Below are 15075 nucleotides of genomic sequence, written 5' to 3' on the forward strand. Positions count from 1 at the left end.
GAATTAATTCATAAGTATATCAAATATATGCCACATTCATTGTAGAAAAGACAATACATTTTTATTTTGGTGAAAAATGTCGCGCGATTTTACATTAAGTTGTGAAGGAACAACTGACTTTATATGTGAAGAGTTGAGCCAAAGACCTATCTAGCTTCACAGGGTCCCATTGCTCACACCGAATGTTTATTAGAAAGAGAAAAATCAAAATCCTCGTGCTATTTGCTCTGGGAATTGCTGTTATTTCCTTTGCCGTACGTTCTGTTGTGCAATCACAGCTCAATAAAGAAATTGTCTATTTCAAACGATATTTTGAAGAGAAAAAGGATGTGATAGACCTCTTTAATCCACTCGCAATTAAACAGATCCCGGAGGAGGTCATTGATCAGCTATACAAGACAGCATTGCAGGATTCCAGCAAAAAAAACCCAAAAAATCAAATTGATTGGTCAAAATATGCATATGTTACCTATGCTACACATGCCAATTATATATGTAATAGTCTGATAATCTTTGACGCTTTGAAAAGTTACGGAACGAAAGCAAAACTTGTTCTTTTAGTGTCACAAGATCTGGTAGAACCAGAAAAGTACGATGACTTTGAAATTGTTAATTCTCTGCTACGTCGTTTAACGGAAGTTGGCGGCGATCAAGTAATTATCAAGTTCATGAAGATTAATAAGAAGTCTTCAGATGACACTCAGTGGAGCTACAGTTTGAATAAACTGGAAGTGTTTAATCAAACAGAATTTGACAGGGTAATATACATGGACAACGACGCCATATTGCACGATAACCTTGATGAATTATTTTTCCTTCCTGATTACATAAAATTTGCGGCGCCATTAGCCTACTGGGACTTAAAAGAGCATGATATCACCGCATCATACAATGAAGTGAGAAACTACGAAAAGCTTCCTATCAATTTGGAAAGGTACAATGATAAAATTATTCCAAGGATAAAAAAGCACAAGATGATATATAACCACTTGCCAAGTTTGCCACCAAACTTGTTTTTGGATACTCAGAATGTTGCTCAAGATATAATTCGTTCAGAGTTTTCATTTTCATCTATGTTTGATCACCACATTACGAAACAACCCAATAAAATCAATTTTGCTTCAAATTTAATGGTAATCAAGCCTTCTCAAGAGACCTTCAAATTACTTAGAGACTACTTGATTCCTGCATATTTGAAGAAAGAGGAGGGATATGACATGGACTTGATTAACAATGATCTTTACAATATGAAAAAACTAATACGTAAGCAGTTCAACTATTTCCGTAGAATAAGAACTCACTTTGTTCCAGAAGTATTGGTACTACCATTCGGTAGATATGATGTATTAACGGGATCCATAAAGAATAGACATGAACAAAGTATGTTGAAGAATGATGTTATAGGGTACAGAAGAGTAAATTCCGAGGGCGAAGAGCTACCGAAGAGTGTTGATGAAGTCATCCAAGATGCCAAATACATACATTTTTCAGATTTCCCTCTTCAAAAACCTTGGGAATACGAATCATTCGAGGAAATTGAATGTCACGCTGACGAATTGAAGGACAATACTATTGAAGAGCCTGAGAAGACCTGCACAGCTTGGAATTCTGCTTACCTCACTTACATGTACAGTCGCAATATTTGTTGGATTGGTGAATAGTGCCATTGGTATATCATTGAGATTGAACGGAAAAATTAATGGTTCAAGATTATTTCAAGATACCATTTTTCCTTGCCTCTTTATTTAGTAATCTATCGACCTCTCCTCCGTATTTAACATTACCCTTAACGTTGTCTTTGAAGGCGTAATCTAAAGATATCTTCTTGTTGGCTAGTAGTTCACAATTCAAGGAAGAAATTGCAGTGTCGGCATCATCATAAAATTTGAAATAAATATAAGCACATCGCAGCTGGCCATTGGAAAGGTGAAAAACATCACTACTTTTAGACAATGGACCATATTTGGTAAAAATCTTTGTTAGCTGATTTTCATCTATGGAGTTATCCAGATTTTTAACAAAGACCTTGGCAATAGGTAGTACATTTACATCTACAGAAATCACTGAAGAACTGTTGCTTGACAACTGTGCATTTGCCGGTCTCACTTTTAGAGCTCTATCGTATAGGTATACGGTATTGTTCATTAGTTGTGCCACATATTGGCAGTCTTCTGGTGTGTAAAACTCAACAAATGCATACCCTTGATGCAATTGCAGTATTTTATCCTTGGGATAGCGTATTCTGGATATTGGACTCAGCTGCACGAAGAGTTCATATAATTGTGCTTTGGTCACTTTGGGATCTAGATTTCCCACATACACAGTAGTAGCCGGATCATTCAGAGACGCGTTCATGCCTGTTTTAAATGGACTTGAAACTATTTTCAGAGAACGCTGGAGTACTTGCCTTTTAATGCAATGCCCTTGTTCAAAACTTTTTAAAATTTACCCGCACATCTCCTGTAAGCTTCAAAAATATCACCGTATTTAAACGTTGATGTTAACAAGTTGAATTAATCTTTTTCATTTCTTTCTGGAGGAAGACAACCATTGACCGACATCAGCTTGAACCTATTTTTTTGATTCATGTTCATATTTTATCACCTTTTTTACTGAGTTACTAAGTCTTTTTCTTTTGATGAGTTATCTTACCGTTTAAGTGATTTGTACAGAATCGTTTTTTTATCAAACTTTTTGAATCTTCCAGCTTATTATCCGAGACTTACTAGTCGTTTTAAAAATTTCTTTTCAAATGCCTGATCTTTTGTTGCTTTCTTTAAAGATGAAATTCGTTCTTTCTTTGTTGATTAGAGCTATTGTGAGTTTTTCACATTAGATACTTTTCGATTCATAAAGTACTGTGTTAATTTGACTAGTTCACATGTTTCACTCCCATAAAGTGTGATAGTCGAATATGAGCACATCCGGTACTTTATTAAAGATGAATGATCTTGAAGCTTTTTCGTTCGCACCATAAGATCATGTTGGGAGAGATTTTTTATATTCTGATTTATAGAGGCTTGTTTATATGAGCTGGACGTGAAGGAAAGGAAATTTCGTGCATTACATTCATGGGTGGGCTTAAACAATTGAAGGTTTGAAGATTGTGTACCAAAAGTTGGTTAGGTTGGTATTTTGAACTTTCAATTTGAATGCTTCATGCAGTTTTAAAGTTGATCATAGAATAATCATCCCCCGTTTAATCGCTCATCTATTGAAACTGTTAAAGAATAATAGAATGTAGTTTCATACACGGGGTAAATCTTTACGGAAAATCTTGTTTTTTTTTTTCTTTGATTACGACTCACAGGCTGATGCTATATATTAAACTACCTTGATTTTAAATTACAAACAAACTGAATTAAGGAGAGAAATCATAAATACTTTTTAACCATACAGCTTTTGAATGTCATCCTTTACAGCATTGAAGATATCCTTTCTCTTCAATTTCTGTGCAGAGGTAACAAATCCATTTTGAGGTGTCCATTCTTCATCAAAAAAAACTATACCTTCAAGTAACTCAATACCTATCAAACCTTGTGATTTTCCAGTCTTTAATAATTCTCTGAGGACGATGTTTTGAAGTTTTTTATCATGCAAGTGATTTTCAACATCATCACCTTTTTTTAAAATACCATTCGATTCTGCTATCTCTGCTACAGGACCCAAATTTGGTACAACAATTCCAACTGGTTTAACTCTTGATTGATCAGCATAAACGCAAATATTCTGAACAAAAGTGCTTGATCTGTAAACTGATTCTAACTTTTCTAAGGCGATATATTCACCGTTTTGTGTTTTAACTAAATTCTTTTTTCTGTCAATAACTTTTAAATGACCATTTGGTAACCATTCACCAATATCACCAGTACGGAACCAACCATCTTTAGTAAACGCGTCTTCGGTTTCTTTTGGATTTTTGTAATATTCTGATGTGACCGATGCACCTCTAATCCAAACTTCACCTTGATTATTTTTTGCAAGATAATTCAATTCTTCAACATCAACTAATTTAACAGTAACTGCAGCAGTCAAATCACCAGCAACACCATATTCAAAACGATCAGGTTGCAAAACACAAGTATTTGCAGTAGTCTCTGTTAAACCATATCCAATAAGCATTGGACATAGTAAAGTTGTAACGAACTCCTGAGCATCAATACTGATTGGAGAGCCACCGTTCAAAACGTATCTTAAATGACCACCAGTGGCTTGCTTAACTTTCTTGAAGACTAAGTTACCTAAACTATCACCGCCTGGAATGTGATAACGTTTCATTTTAATCTTTGCATGATATGCGGTCCAGAAAATTTTCTGAGTAATCGTAGGCAATTGACTGATTTTTGCCATGATACCTTTTCTAACAGATTCCCAAACTGCTGCAACACCAACCATGACAGTTGGTTGGAATTCTTCCATGTCACCTTTACAATTACGTACAGAAGCGCTTGAAATCGTCTTGACATTTGCATAGCCCAGAACTCCACCCCAGTAGAAGCAAATCAGTTCAAATGCTAGTTCAAAGATATGAGCCAGTGGCAAAAATGCAATAACACGATCTCTGATACCAATAAAGCCTTGAACGTTATCTGTGACCCCGGCAACACCCGCGATGATGTTTCTGTGGGTCAATACGACACCTTTTGGATCACCTGTGGAACCCGAGGTGTACATTATGCACGAGGTGTCATTTTCCTTCGGTAAAAACGTGCTGATCTCATCTCTTGCACTTTCACCGAGTTTCAAAAGGTCGTCGAAACTTATGATTGTGATGTCGGGCCTAATCTCCTTCAGCTTGTTGACAGCGTTGAATGCGTTCTGGTACAACTTGCCGCCGTATCTTTTATCGCTCTCCGTGATGGCTTCATTGTGAATGATGAATTTCATTTCCGGGGTCTTTTCCAACGGCCCGATTAGCGACTGCAAAAGATGGTTATCGGTGAACATGGCGTTGGTGTTGGTCTGCAGCATGGAGTGAATCAGACCCTTCTCCCCCAGAGTGTCATACGCAGTCACAACAGGGATGCTCTGGGTCTGCGCGGCCAGGAACATTTTCATCCATTTGGGCGACGTACCGGCGTATATATGCAGCTTTGACTCCTCCGGCGTCAAGCCCAGCTTGATCAGACCCCTACCGAGATCATGCATGATCGAGGTCAGTTCCTGGAACGTGTTGTACTTGTAATGCGACAGCTCGTAGTACTGCCATTTTTTCTCGATCTTCTCGTCCTTGCCGTCGATCCTCTTGGTCACTTCCTTGGTCTCCTCGTGGATTTCCACCACGTCTCTCCAGCCCATTGCGGGACGCGACTTGTTCTTCTGGAACGCCTCCATCGCAAACTCGTACACTGTCGAGCACGAGAACCCGACCGGTCTCACCAGCGGCTCCTTTGCGGCCTTGATGTTCCTTCTTGGAGCCGTTTCATGCTCGTTGGCGGCTTTGCCAACCTCTACCGAATATTGCGCCATTGTGCCCTCCTGTTTTCACTTTTGTGGTCACTTTTTGGACCTCTTTAAAACCGCCACCAGACACTTGCGAAATCATTGTTTCGTATTTATCTTTTCTATAAATCAAATCTCAACAACTTTCTACACTTTCAACAACTTTTGCGGTGACGTGCAGCCACGCGAAAAAGGACATGCAACATGCAAAAATACATATATAGCGCTAACAGAGACAGACTTGGGGAAATAAGAAACTACATAGATAACGAAACGATATGTACGATAGATAGCGCTTCTAACTGAGCTGGATTGTGCCCAATTGGACCCAGGGTAGGAGCTGCTCTGTATATACGCAAACGCCTTCCAGTTTCGCCTGCCTGTTTCGCCTGCCTGTTTCCATTCGGTTTCTTGGTAGTCCCACCAGCTGTTGCATTTTATCGCCTCGCTTCGTCGGTGCGTCGCTGTAAACGCCGCCTGGAAGCAGCGGTTCTCCAACAAAGCGCGTTTTGTTGCTTTCGGTCCAGCACGGCTGGACGCCGTCGTGCCGCGTGATGTGGCACGTGACTTGCATTAAATATCAGACGGTCTCAGCTGCGGTCGTTTGCGACGGTGATCTGTTCGGGAATAAGCTTTTTTGTTTCCGCTATTTGCGCAGCGACGCGTCGCGGATTTAGGTCTCACTGAGCAACGGCGCAACGTTGACAACTTTGTAACATGCAGGCTGAACAGCAGGCGCGAGTTGATACACGTTCTTGTCATGGTCAGAAGAGGCATCCCAGGGCGTCCTGCGCGGTCTACAAGGACGCGGGTGGGTAGTGCGTGTGCATTGCAGAGGCCGGGCTCCCGATCACGCCTCGATCACGTTTCCGTCACAGCCAACAGGGCTGCAGGAGTTCTCGCCGGGTTTCGCGGCCACCTCAAACATCTGTAAACCACATAACAAGCGTAGGACGTGACAACTAGAACCCGCGCTCACTGCATTCGTTGAGGACTCCGAACCAGTTCCCCCTGCTTGGGCTGATCCCTGGCCAGAGAATGTGCCACCAGCACACACAGAAATCCGTTCCTTTGACGGAATGCCTCTTCCTTTGCCACGTCGCGTCATCCACTTTCCTGGACGTCGATGTGTTGTTGGCATGCGTGGGCATCAGAATGTACCGATCCCATGCGGACTATCCATGCTGACTATCCCCTGCTTTTTTCTCATTGCAAAGCACAGACTCAGAAAATACCGTTTTGACATTCCGCGCAACGACATCAAATGGCCTGAACGCTACGTGGTCCTGAGCGCCATTGCGGTGCGACTACGAAGGCATCGGCTCCGGAAGGACACCGCAGATGCCGCTTCTGCTCGCGACGACATCACGAAGATCATAGCACCAAATCTGGAGACTCCGCGGCAAGGAAAATGAGCTTCTGGAAGTGCCGTACAGTTGAAGAAAGCGGGCCCTACTCGGGTGGTGAAGGTACTCGAATGCCACAGTGCAAGACAAGACTTTTTGGAGAGTTTTCTCCGGGCTTTGTAGCTCCAGGCGCAAGGAACGATTTCCAGAAATTTCGGTCATTCGCAGGGTGTCGGATTGTCCGCTGGGATCTCGAGCAGATGTGAAGGTGTTCTCGCAATGCCTGCGTGAGCTCTGGTGCCGAGAAACATGGTGCCAGCTAGCGCTCGGAGCTGGGTCCAATGTGTGGGAACTGGTCGAGTATTTGCAACGGGCGCTGGCATGGTAGCCAGCTCAGAACGAAAAATGACAAAGGCGGCTACACTACGAACCTTTTTGGCCTGACATGCCGGAGTAGCCAACTACAGCGCAAGGATTGTCCTGCCTTCATATAGGGCAAAATTCGTGGGCGGTTGCGCGAACAGCAGAAAATCAAAACATGCAGAGCACTAGTGCTCTGCACTAGTGCAGTTGAGGATGGCTCTGTTAGTGTGAGTCCCAATTCACAGAGTATGCATACATGAAGTCCGCTTATATAGTGTTACGACCTGTCCGAAGTGCGGACGCCTCCAACCGACCTGTAGCTAGTATATCTTCACCAACATTATTTCCTATTTCTTAATCGCTAATTGAGCTAGTTGTTATGAGTCCAGACCTAATTGGTTACTAAAATGCTACTCGTAATATTTTTGTCCTTGCCCACATCAGAATGCATACATGTAACCCACGAGAGCCCAGATTGCCAGGGCCAAGATGTGCGTGATACCGAGTAAGTCCTAAAATCTCACATGTTGTGAGGCTGCTACTCGAGGCGCCCTCGTGAAAGCCTGCGTACGTAGAAATCCATCTCGCACGTGTCCTTCTGTCCTTTTCGGGGAACTAGGAACAGTCTCCTACTAGTTGCCCGATAGGCAAGCACAACGTCGTCCAGGGATGCTGCGGAAACGCCCGGAAACTCTGAATGATACCTAAAAATATATTGCCGCCAATGTGCCATACCTCAGGGAACGCTAAGGATAGGATGCAGATGGGTGCAGATCGAGTTCGTGTGTGTCTCGACACACAAAAACAGCTATAAGATAATCTACGATGTGCCCGACAGAGAAAGTTCGGGATTCACACTCTGTCTCCCGCCATGTTGCGTATTTGCTTCTTGTTCCGGGATCCAACCAGACTGGACAGAAATGCCGTCGGCGGCACCGTCGTTACCCGGCCGAGGCCGGGTAATGCATGCCGTGCCGAGCGATCTCCCTCTCGCGCCCAGCGCGTTTTTCCCGGAGCAACACTATAAACGTTGCCAGAGTTCACACGTCTACCTCCCCACGCCCACCGCCGCAGACCAACACAACCGTTGAACGCTGCTTATACGATGGGATGGTTCACCAAGGACGCAGCCGCGCACGAGTACCAACCGAACAACAGAAGCGCCAGAAAGCTGTGCTGGGAGGCCCGAGACGACTACTTCGCGTGTCTGAACTCCATACACGTCGTCAACGCACTCGAGCCGCAACACCAGCAGCAGATCGAGAAGGCCTGCTCCAACCAGGACAGAAACTTCAACGAGAACTGCGCTGCCAGCTGGATCAAGTATTTCAAGGAGAAGCGCGTTGTCGACCACAGGAAGGAACAGTTTATGAAGGACGTAGAAAGGGAGAACGCCCAGATTATCGAGCTGACCCCGGATCAAATGGTACGAAAGTGACCGTGCTGGATAGCCGCTGCTGGATAGCCGCCGTCGTGCTCTGTGTTTGCGATCCGTGTTTGTAGCTCCAAGGCAGCTGGCATCGCCGATTGCTGCCTCTGGGCGGGGACGCTTTTTAGGGATGCAGCAACGACGGAAGGCGACAGCGTTGCGCCGTCGCAGGTACGTCCAGTATGCAGGGCGCGCAACCGATATGCACCGCATATCGGTTGCGACGTGGGGCGGATTGCGCGCCGGCGGAGTATGCCTTGGCGGTTATTCATTAGTCAGAATTGTAGGCTGGTGGTGTAGCAAGCTGGTGTGGCAAGCTGGTGTAGCGGGAAATAAGGATCGGAGGGGAACAGGACTCTCGGATAAGGATCGCGGAACAGCGAGCAAGCGGAGGAGCACGGATGAGGATCACGGCGAGGAGGATCACGGTAGAGAATCAGGGATCCAGCATGAGGAAAAGTAGTTTTTATTCCCGCTCTCTTATTTGCAAACGTATATAAACAGTGGGTGATCGGGGCGTACGTCGCTGAGCAGCTCATGAGCCAATCCGGAGTATTCTAGAGTGTGTTAGCAAGGAGTGTCTCACGGGTTGTCTCACGAACTTTCAGTGCTTTCAGTATCCACTAGTTATCTAACATGTCTTTTATTGTTCAAAAAGCTGGCAACCAAGCCATCGATGTGAACCGCGTCAGCGGGGTCGATTACCACCTGACGACGAACGGGTCGGACTGGCTGTGGGCGGTTGCGTCGATATTTGGGCTGTTGACGGTTGTCTACGCAGCGTTGTTCTTCGCCGCCGAGTACAAGGGATCAGCGCTGACGAGGTACGCGCTCGCGGTGCCCTTTTTGATCTCGTTTTTCGAGTTTTTCTTCTACTTCACGTACGCCTCGAATCTGGGCTGGACCGCCATCCAGGCAGAGTTTGGGCACGTCACGGTGGATGATCCCGTTACCACGGCGAGTCCGGGGTACAGACAGATCTTCTATTCGAAGTTTGTGGCGTGGTTTCTGTCGTGGCCCTTGCTTCTGTTTCTGCTGGAGCTGGCAGGCAGCTCGACCACGGTGCCCGCGTCGGAGCTGGAGACGTTGTCTGTTTTCGATATGGTGCACAGTCTTTTGATCCAGATCTTCAGCGCCTTTTTCTGGGTTGTTTCGCTGTTGGTGGGCTCTTTGATCCGGTCCTCGTACAAGTGGGGTTACTGGACCTTTGGTGCCGTCACCATGTTGATTGGCGAGGCTGTCATCATCAGAAGACACGTGTTCACCCTGAAGCTGAGAGGGTTTTCTCTGGGAATGCTGTGCACTGCTTCTGTCATAGTCTGGTTGTATTTTGTTTGCTGGGGCCTGTCCGAAGGTGGCAACGTTATTCAGCCCAATTCCGAGGCTGTGTTTTACGGCATACTGGACTTATGCATTTTTGCTATCTATCCGGCCTATCTCTTGTTCATCGTTGCGCGCTTTGGCAGGTGGCCATCGTTTTCCTTGAGAGGCGGTTTTGGGAAAGACTACCATGATACGCATACCGAGAAGACTTCGGATCCAAATTCGATCAGAGAATCGGGCGACACTCACGTCGTGGGTGCCGTTCCCGGTGTTGTTTCTGCTACTGGCCCTGACACTCATCCTTCTACAGTTTCGCCTAGCGCCAACACTACCACCGCACGGGCTGCTACTAATCCTCATCCAACTGCAACTGCAACTGCTGAAGAAGTTTAAAAAAAATAATTCTTTTGTTCCGGAATCCTTTTCTTCCTTAATACTTTTGCCAATATTTCCTTCTTCCTACTAATTAATAATTATTTTTTGTAATAATTTTACGTATTGTTCTACGATTAATCCTTTAATATGTTTGCTTACAATTTAATGTCCTACATAGAAAAGTCCTTTTATTATATCCACATTACAGGGGAGGCTGGGAAAGCTCTTTCGAATTCTCGATTCAGCTCTAGCAACATGTCACTTCCCTTTGTCAAAACTTGTAGGCCTGGCGATACTATAAGACGCTGGCGCTTCTCCAGCACCGCCGACGCTGCTTCATCAAAATAAAAATAAAAACCTGGGTATTTTAAAAAACCTTACAAAAACCATATATATTTTACAAATAACGCCCAAAATAGAATAACCTTTTTTTAGTGAAGTGCGGCGCATTTCAAACATTGAAGACTTCGATCTTTGCCTTGGCACCGTTCATTGCAGTAACGACGCAGAATGCACCATCGCCAGCACCGTTGGAGTCTTGCGATGAGTTAACTTCGTTGATATCATTTTGACTTGGGTCAATAGAACATGGTAGGTTGTTACATTGAGATTCATCGTCGCAGGTAACCTTAACACCAAATGACGGTTTGGTGTTCTTGAATGAACTGTCAAGATAAATTGGGTTCCACCCAATTTTGACAAATGTGTTACCGTTGCTGTCTTGGTTTGCACCAACAACGTATGGTGACCAGTTACCCCATGGATTCGATTCGGATCCCCACACACATCCATCGTCAACGCTAACTCCTGGTGGATTAACGTAGTAGTGTGCTGCAGTCGAAGCCCAGTAGTCTGGCCCCGGTACTGCTAATGGCTGGTTTGAGCGGGCGTCGACATCTGTTGGAATCAGCATTTCTTCGTTACCGGGTAAAACGGTCTGACAAATGGCAACATTCTGGTCAGCGTTGTTCTGAGCTGAAACAGTGCCAACACCGTCATAGCAGTAATCCTTGTCCTGGTTTGGTTTTTGCAGATTACCGTTGGAATCACAATACAAACCACCGTTTTGAGAGCCTGGGTAGGAATATGATGTTACTGATGGGTCCCACTGACCCATCAATTGACCTGGTTGGCAGGCATATGGACACCAGGTGCCCGGTGAGCAGGTTTGATCACTGTGCATTGCCCAGCCACCGTTTTGGCCATTTTTTTGCACGGCAACCATGCCGTCGTGGTCTGGGAACGAACAGGTACCAGCACGTTTTTCAACCGATTCGTGGTGGTGGTGACGTCCCGCGACGTTTTGGACTGGCGCTCCGTTAACGATGTCGAGCACGCCTAGAGCGGAAATTAAAGTAAGTGACAGAAACATTTTGTATTGAATGAGTGAAAATAAAATGTCCGAAAGGAATGAAGTTCAAAGATTTTAGTATAAAAAAATCTTGTTCAGTGGGATAGAGCAATAAAATGCTAGAAAGAGTGAATAATTTTAGTTGGCGTTGAGCTTGGGAGTTTCTCCTGTAAGAAATTTCCAGTCCAGCTTCCGAGATTTATAGTTCCTTGAGGTTTTCAATGCTGTCCATTGAGCTCAGACACTCCTCCACACTGGCACGCATGCACGCTCCTTTATACTTTTTCATCTGAGACGACAGACGACGACGACGTCGTCGTCGTCGTCAGTTGCTTTTCCCCGGTGTGCCAGTACCATCATTATTATCCGATACCTGTCGGAGCCCAAAAAAAGCAAATCCCACAACAATGTGCAGTTCCTTTCTTCTTGCGAGTACATTTTTTCTTTTGTCCTGCGCCAGATTCCTACTTTATTTTTCTGTATCAGAACAGCGCTCTACTGGATCCGGCGAAGTGGGCGCTCTCGAGCGACGAGCAGCTGTGCCTCAAATAGAAAAAGAAACTGCCTCTGAGAAACGCCCCTACGAGCCGATGGCCATCCAGAATGTGTATTGTGGTTACTCGATGGAGCGCAAGCAGATCAATCTGGGCCCGGCCCTCGTCGTTACTTTTGCGGCTGAAACTTTATGCGCAGGCCCCACTTAGTTATCCTAATTGGGAGGTGAGATGGGATCTCATTGCCTTTTGCGGAGAAAATCTTTTTTCCACATTCCCGGTGGTCGAGAACCTAGTCAGCGACAAAGCTTGCGTCTGCACCTGAAAAGGGGCATAGAGGTGGAGCAGCCTCGACTGTGGCGGTGCAAGCACTTCATACGTTCACCTCGGTGTGCAGAAGCCGTATACCGCAGACGGAAAGTCGAAATTCCAGCGGAAGTTGTGAGGTGTCCCTGCACCGGTACACCGCACCGTGCAGCTAATTCGTACGCCACGACATGCAATGCACAGAGCCGCTCCAGGCTACTCCAGTGGCTCCAGGTGGCCAAGCCCCCCGAGAAGGTCTAGAACTGCCAGGGGCCTGGCCTTGGCAGCTGCCGTCATACGACGGCGCAGGCTGTTTCTGAACACCATCGACTGTGGGAAGTCAAAGAGCTGTCGAGTCGGCATCGGTGGCTAAATAGCGGTGCTGGCCACTCCGATACTTGGCACCTTGGAACCTAGGTACCTTATTAGTTCTTAGTACCTGATGTCTTGATGTCTTGATGTCTTGATGTCTTGATGTGATCATTTATATCTTCGTGAGCAACTTTGAAACAGTGTGTAAAATCGTAGAACCGTGTCGCTCTCCACAGCTGGCTCCCGTGTTTCGTTTCAGTTGCGAGAGCAACTCTGCTACACTTGTCTATACGATGGACCTCAATTGAGGTCTCTCTGGCCCCAATCGAACCACCCCAACTGAAGTAATGTGCACCCCATGTTCAGTACTCCACCCGTTTGCAATCGTGCAGTTTCAGTGGTCTTGTGGGGGACATCGAGGAACCGGGTGCCATTGGCTCCAGCGGTGGCTGCTAAACTTGCACCAGTACCAAGACCAGTGCGCTCGGGCGTACAGACGGGCATCGTCGTAGCGCACAGCAGCAGGTTCGTCGTTAGAAGGCTGCGGTTTGGTGTCGTTGGAGATGATAGTGATCTTCTTATGCCACAGGGAGTATCAAGTCAAGTGAGAATGAGCCCTTGCTTTTCTTGGCAGCCGTTTCTCACGAGAAAAAAAAATAAGAAAATCTCATCATCTCAGAAGATGAAAAGCATCTTTGTGGAATACGGTCTTCAAACTCCTGTCTTCAAACTCCTGATCTGTGTAAAGAGCTTGCTTACTTCTAGGACGACTACCTGCAACAGTATACACCGTCAAACATGAAGTTAACCGGCAAAGAGATCAGAATATGCTCTCTCCTGCTCCTAGATACGGTTTTTTTCGTTTTGGAGATTACCATCGGGTACATGTCTCACTCGTTGGCGTTGATTGCAGACTCGTTCCACATGCTGAATGATATCATCTCTCTGTTGGTTGCGCTGTGGGCTGTCAACGTAGCCAAGATCCGCAGTCCTGACGCTACGTACACGTACGGCTGGAAAAGAGCGGAAATTCTCGGTGCTTTGATTAACGCAGTCTTTTTGATCGCTCTATGTTTCACAATTTTGATCGAGGCCATCCAGAGATTAATTAGCCCACCTGTTATCGAGAATCCCAAGCTGGTTCTTATCGTTGGGTTCGCAGGTCTAGTCTCGAATTTTGTCGGCCTATTTTTGTTCCACGACCACGGCAGTTCCCATGGCCATGGCCATGGTCACAGTCACGGTGGTGGGAGCACTGCACACGCTGACGAAGAGGCCGCTGAACACCATTCCCACACTCACAACGTCTACACCTCCTCCGAACTGGAACAAAATGAAAGCGATATCTCCATCGACCATTCTAATGATAATATCAGAGATGTGTGGCCACAAAGTGTTGTTGAAAGAATGTCTAATGAACATACCGGTCTATTGAAGAAGAATGATCACACCCATGCGACGGAAGAAACATCTACGGACGATAAAAAGGCCAAGAAAGGGCCAAAATCACTCAATATGCATGGTGTCTTTTTACATGTGCTAGGTGATGCCTTGGGTAATGTTGGTGTTATCATTGCTGCTCTCTTCATATGGAAAACGAATTACTCGTGGAGATTTTACTCTGATCCTTTAGTATCCTTGATTATTACTGTCATTATCTTCTCGTCGGCATTACCTCTATCCCGTCAATGTTCAAGAATATTATTACAGGCTACGCCATCAACGATATCAGCGGAAAAGGTTCAAAAAGAAATCTTGGCAGTTTCTGGTGTTAAATCCGTTCACGATTTCCATATCTGGAACTTGACTGAATCTTTTTACATTGCATCGCTTCATGTGAAAATCGATTGTTTGCCAAGTCAATTCACAACTGTTGCCAAGGGAATTAGAAATATCTTACACAATCATGGTATTCATTCTGCAACTGTTCAACCAGAGTTTGCATCAAAGGATGTCAGTTTAGATACTTCTAAGAGATTTTCTTTGCTAGCTGGTTCGGGGCCAATACACAATGAATCCCCAGATGATTTGACTGAGCAAGAAGGATCGACACCAACACCTGGTTACGGTTCAACCATATCTGATGGCAATTGTTTAGTTGATCAAGCAGCAAACTGTAATGCCGATGATTGCTTGCCAAAATAGTCCTCATCATATACGTTTGTCATTTTTATAAAAAGAAAACTTAACAGCTTTAATTCTATCATTATTCATTCCTTCTTTCTATTTTTACAAGTTACATTTTTTTATTATATACTACACTTTACAATTTACTATTTAACTTTTATAAAAAATTACAACAAAACAACTCAAAAATACAAACATATTTTACAA

General features: G+C 44.9%; 8 protein-coding genes across 8 annotated transcripts; 5 read left to right on the forward strand and 3 right to left on the reverse strand.

Annotated features, from left to right (window-relative positions):
* Positions 1–182: 182 nt before the first annotated feature.
* On the forward strand, positions 183–1661 carry GNT1 (glucose N-acetyltransferase; the record flags this gene model as incomplete). The annotated part of the gene is made up of 1 exon (XM_037289392.1): positions 183–1661. The coding sequence occupies one exon, from the start codon at positions 183–185 to the stop codon at positions 1659–1661; it is 1479 nt and encodes a 492-aa protein (XP_037145287.1).
* A 49-nt stretch (positions 1662–1710) lies between these two features.
* On the reverse strand, positions 1711–2355 carry HSH49 (U2 snRNP complex subunit HSH49; the record flags this gene model as incomplete). The annotated part of the gene is made up of 1 exon (XM_037289393.1): positions 1711–2355. One exon carries the CDS (start codon positions 2353–2355, stop codon positions 1711–1713), a length of 645 nt encoding a protein of 214 aa, XP_037145288.1.
* A 1032-nt stretch (positions 2356–3387) lies between these two features.
* Positions 3388–5469, reverse strand: FAA1 (long-chain fatty acid-CoA ligase FAA1; the record flags this gene model as incomplete). The annotated part of the gene is made up of 1 exon (XM_037289394.1): positions 3388–5469. The coding sequence occupies one exon, from the start codon at positions 5467–5469 to the stop codon at positions 3388–3390; it is 2082 nt and encodes a 693-aa protein (XP_037145289.1).
* Positions 5470–6521: 1052 nt separating this feature from the next.
* On the forward strand, positions 6522–6857 carry HG535_0F00730 (uncharacterized protein; the record flags this gene model as incomplete). The annotated part of the gene is made up of 1 exon (XM_037289395.1): positions 6522–6857. One exon carries the CDS (start codon positions 6522–6524, stop codon positions 6855–6857), a length of 336 nt encoding a protein of 111 aa, XP_037145290.1.
* A 1399-nt stretch (positions 6858–8256) lies between these two features.
* On the forward strand, positions 8257–8589 carry COA6 (Coa6p; the record flags this gene model as incomplete). Its single annotated transcript, XM_037289396.1, has 1 exon — positions 8257–8589. One exon carries the CDS (start codon positions 8257–8259, stop codon positions 8587–8589), a length of 333 nt encoding a protein of 110 aa, XP_037145291.1.
* Positions 8590–9216: 627 nt separating this feature from the next.
* Positions 9217–10296, forward strand: HSP30 (Hsp30p; the record flags this gene model as incomplete). The annotated part of the gene is made up of 1 exon (XM_037289397.1): positions 9217–10296. One exon carries the CDS (start codon positions 9217–9219, stop codon positions 10294–10296), a length of 1080 nt encoding a protein of 359 aa, XP_037145292.1.
* A 433-nt stretch (positions 10297–10729) lies between these two features.
* HG535_0F00760 (uncharacterized protein) lies at positions 10730–11650 on the reverse strand (the record flags this gene model as incomplete). Its single annotated transcript, XM_037289398.1, has 1 exon — positions 10730–11650. One exon carries the CDS (start codon positions 11648–11650, stop codon positions 10730–10732), a length of 921 nt encoding a protein of 306 aa, XP_037145293.1.
* A 1889-nt stretch (positions 11651–13539) lies between these two features.
* On the forward strand, positions 13540–14886 carry HG535_0F00770 (cation diffusion facilitator family transporter; the record flags this gene model as incomplete). The annotated part of the gene is made up of 1 exon (XM_037289399.1): positions 13540–14886. One exon carries the CDS (start codon positions 13540–13542, stop codon positions 14884–14886), a length of 1347 nt encoding a protein of 448 aa, XP_037145294.1.
* Between the last annotated feature and the right edge of the window lie 189 nt (positions 14887–15075).

This window comes from Zygotorulaspora mrakii, chromosome 6, assembly GCF_013402915.1.
Source record: "Zygotorulaspora mrakii chromosome 6, complete sequence".
NCBI classification, from domain to species: Eukaryota; Fungi; Ascomycota; class Saccharomycetes; order Saccharomycetales; family Saccharomycetaceae; genus Zygotorulaspora; species Zygotorulaspora mrakii.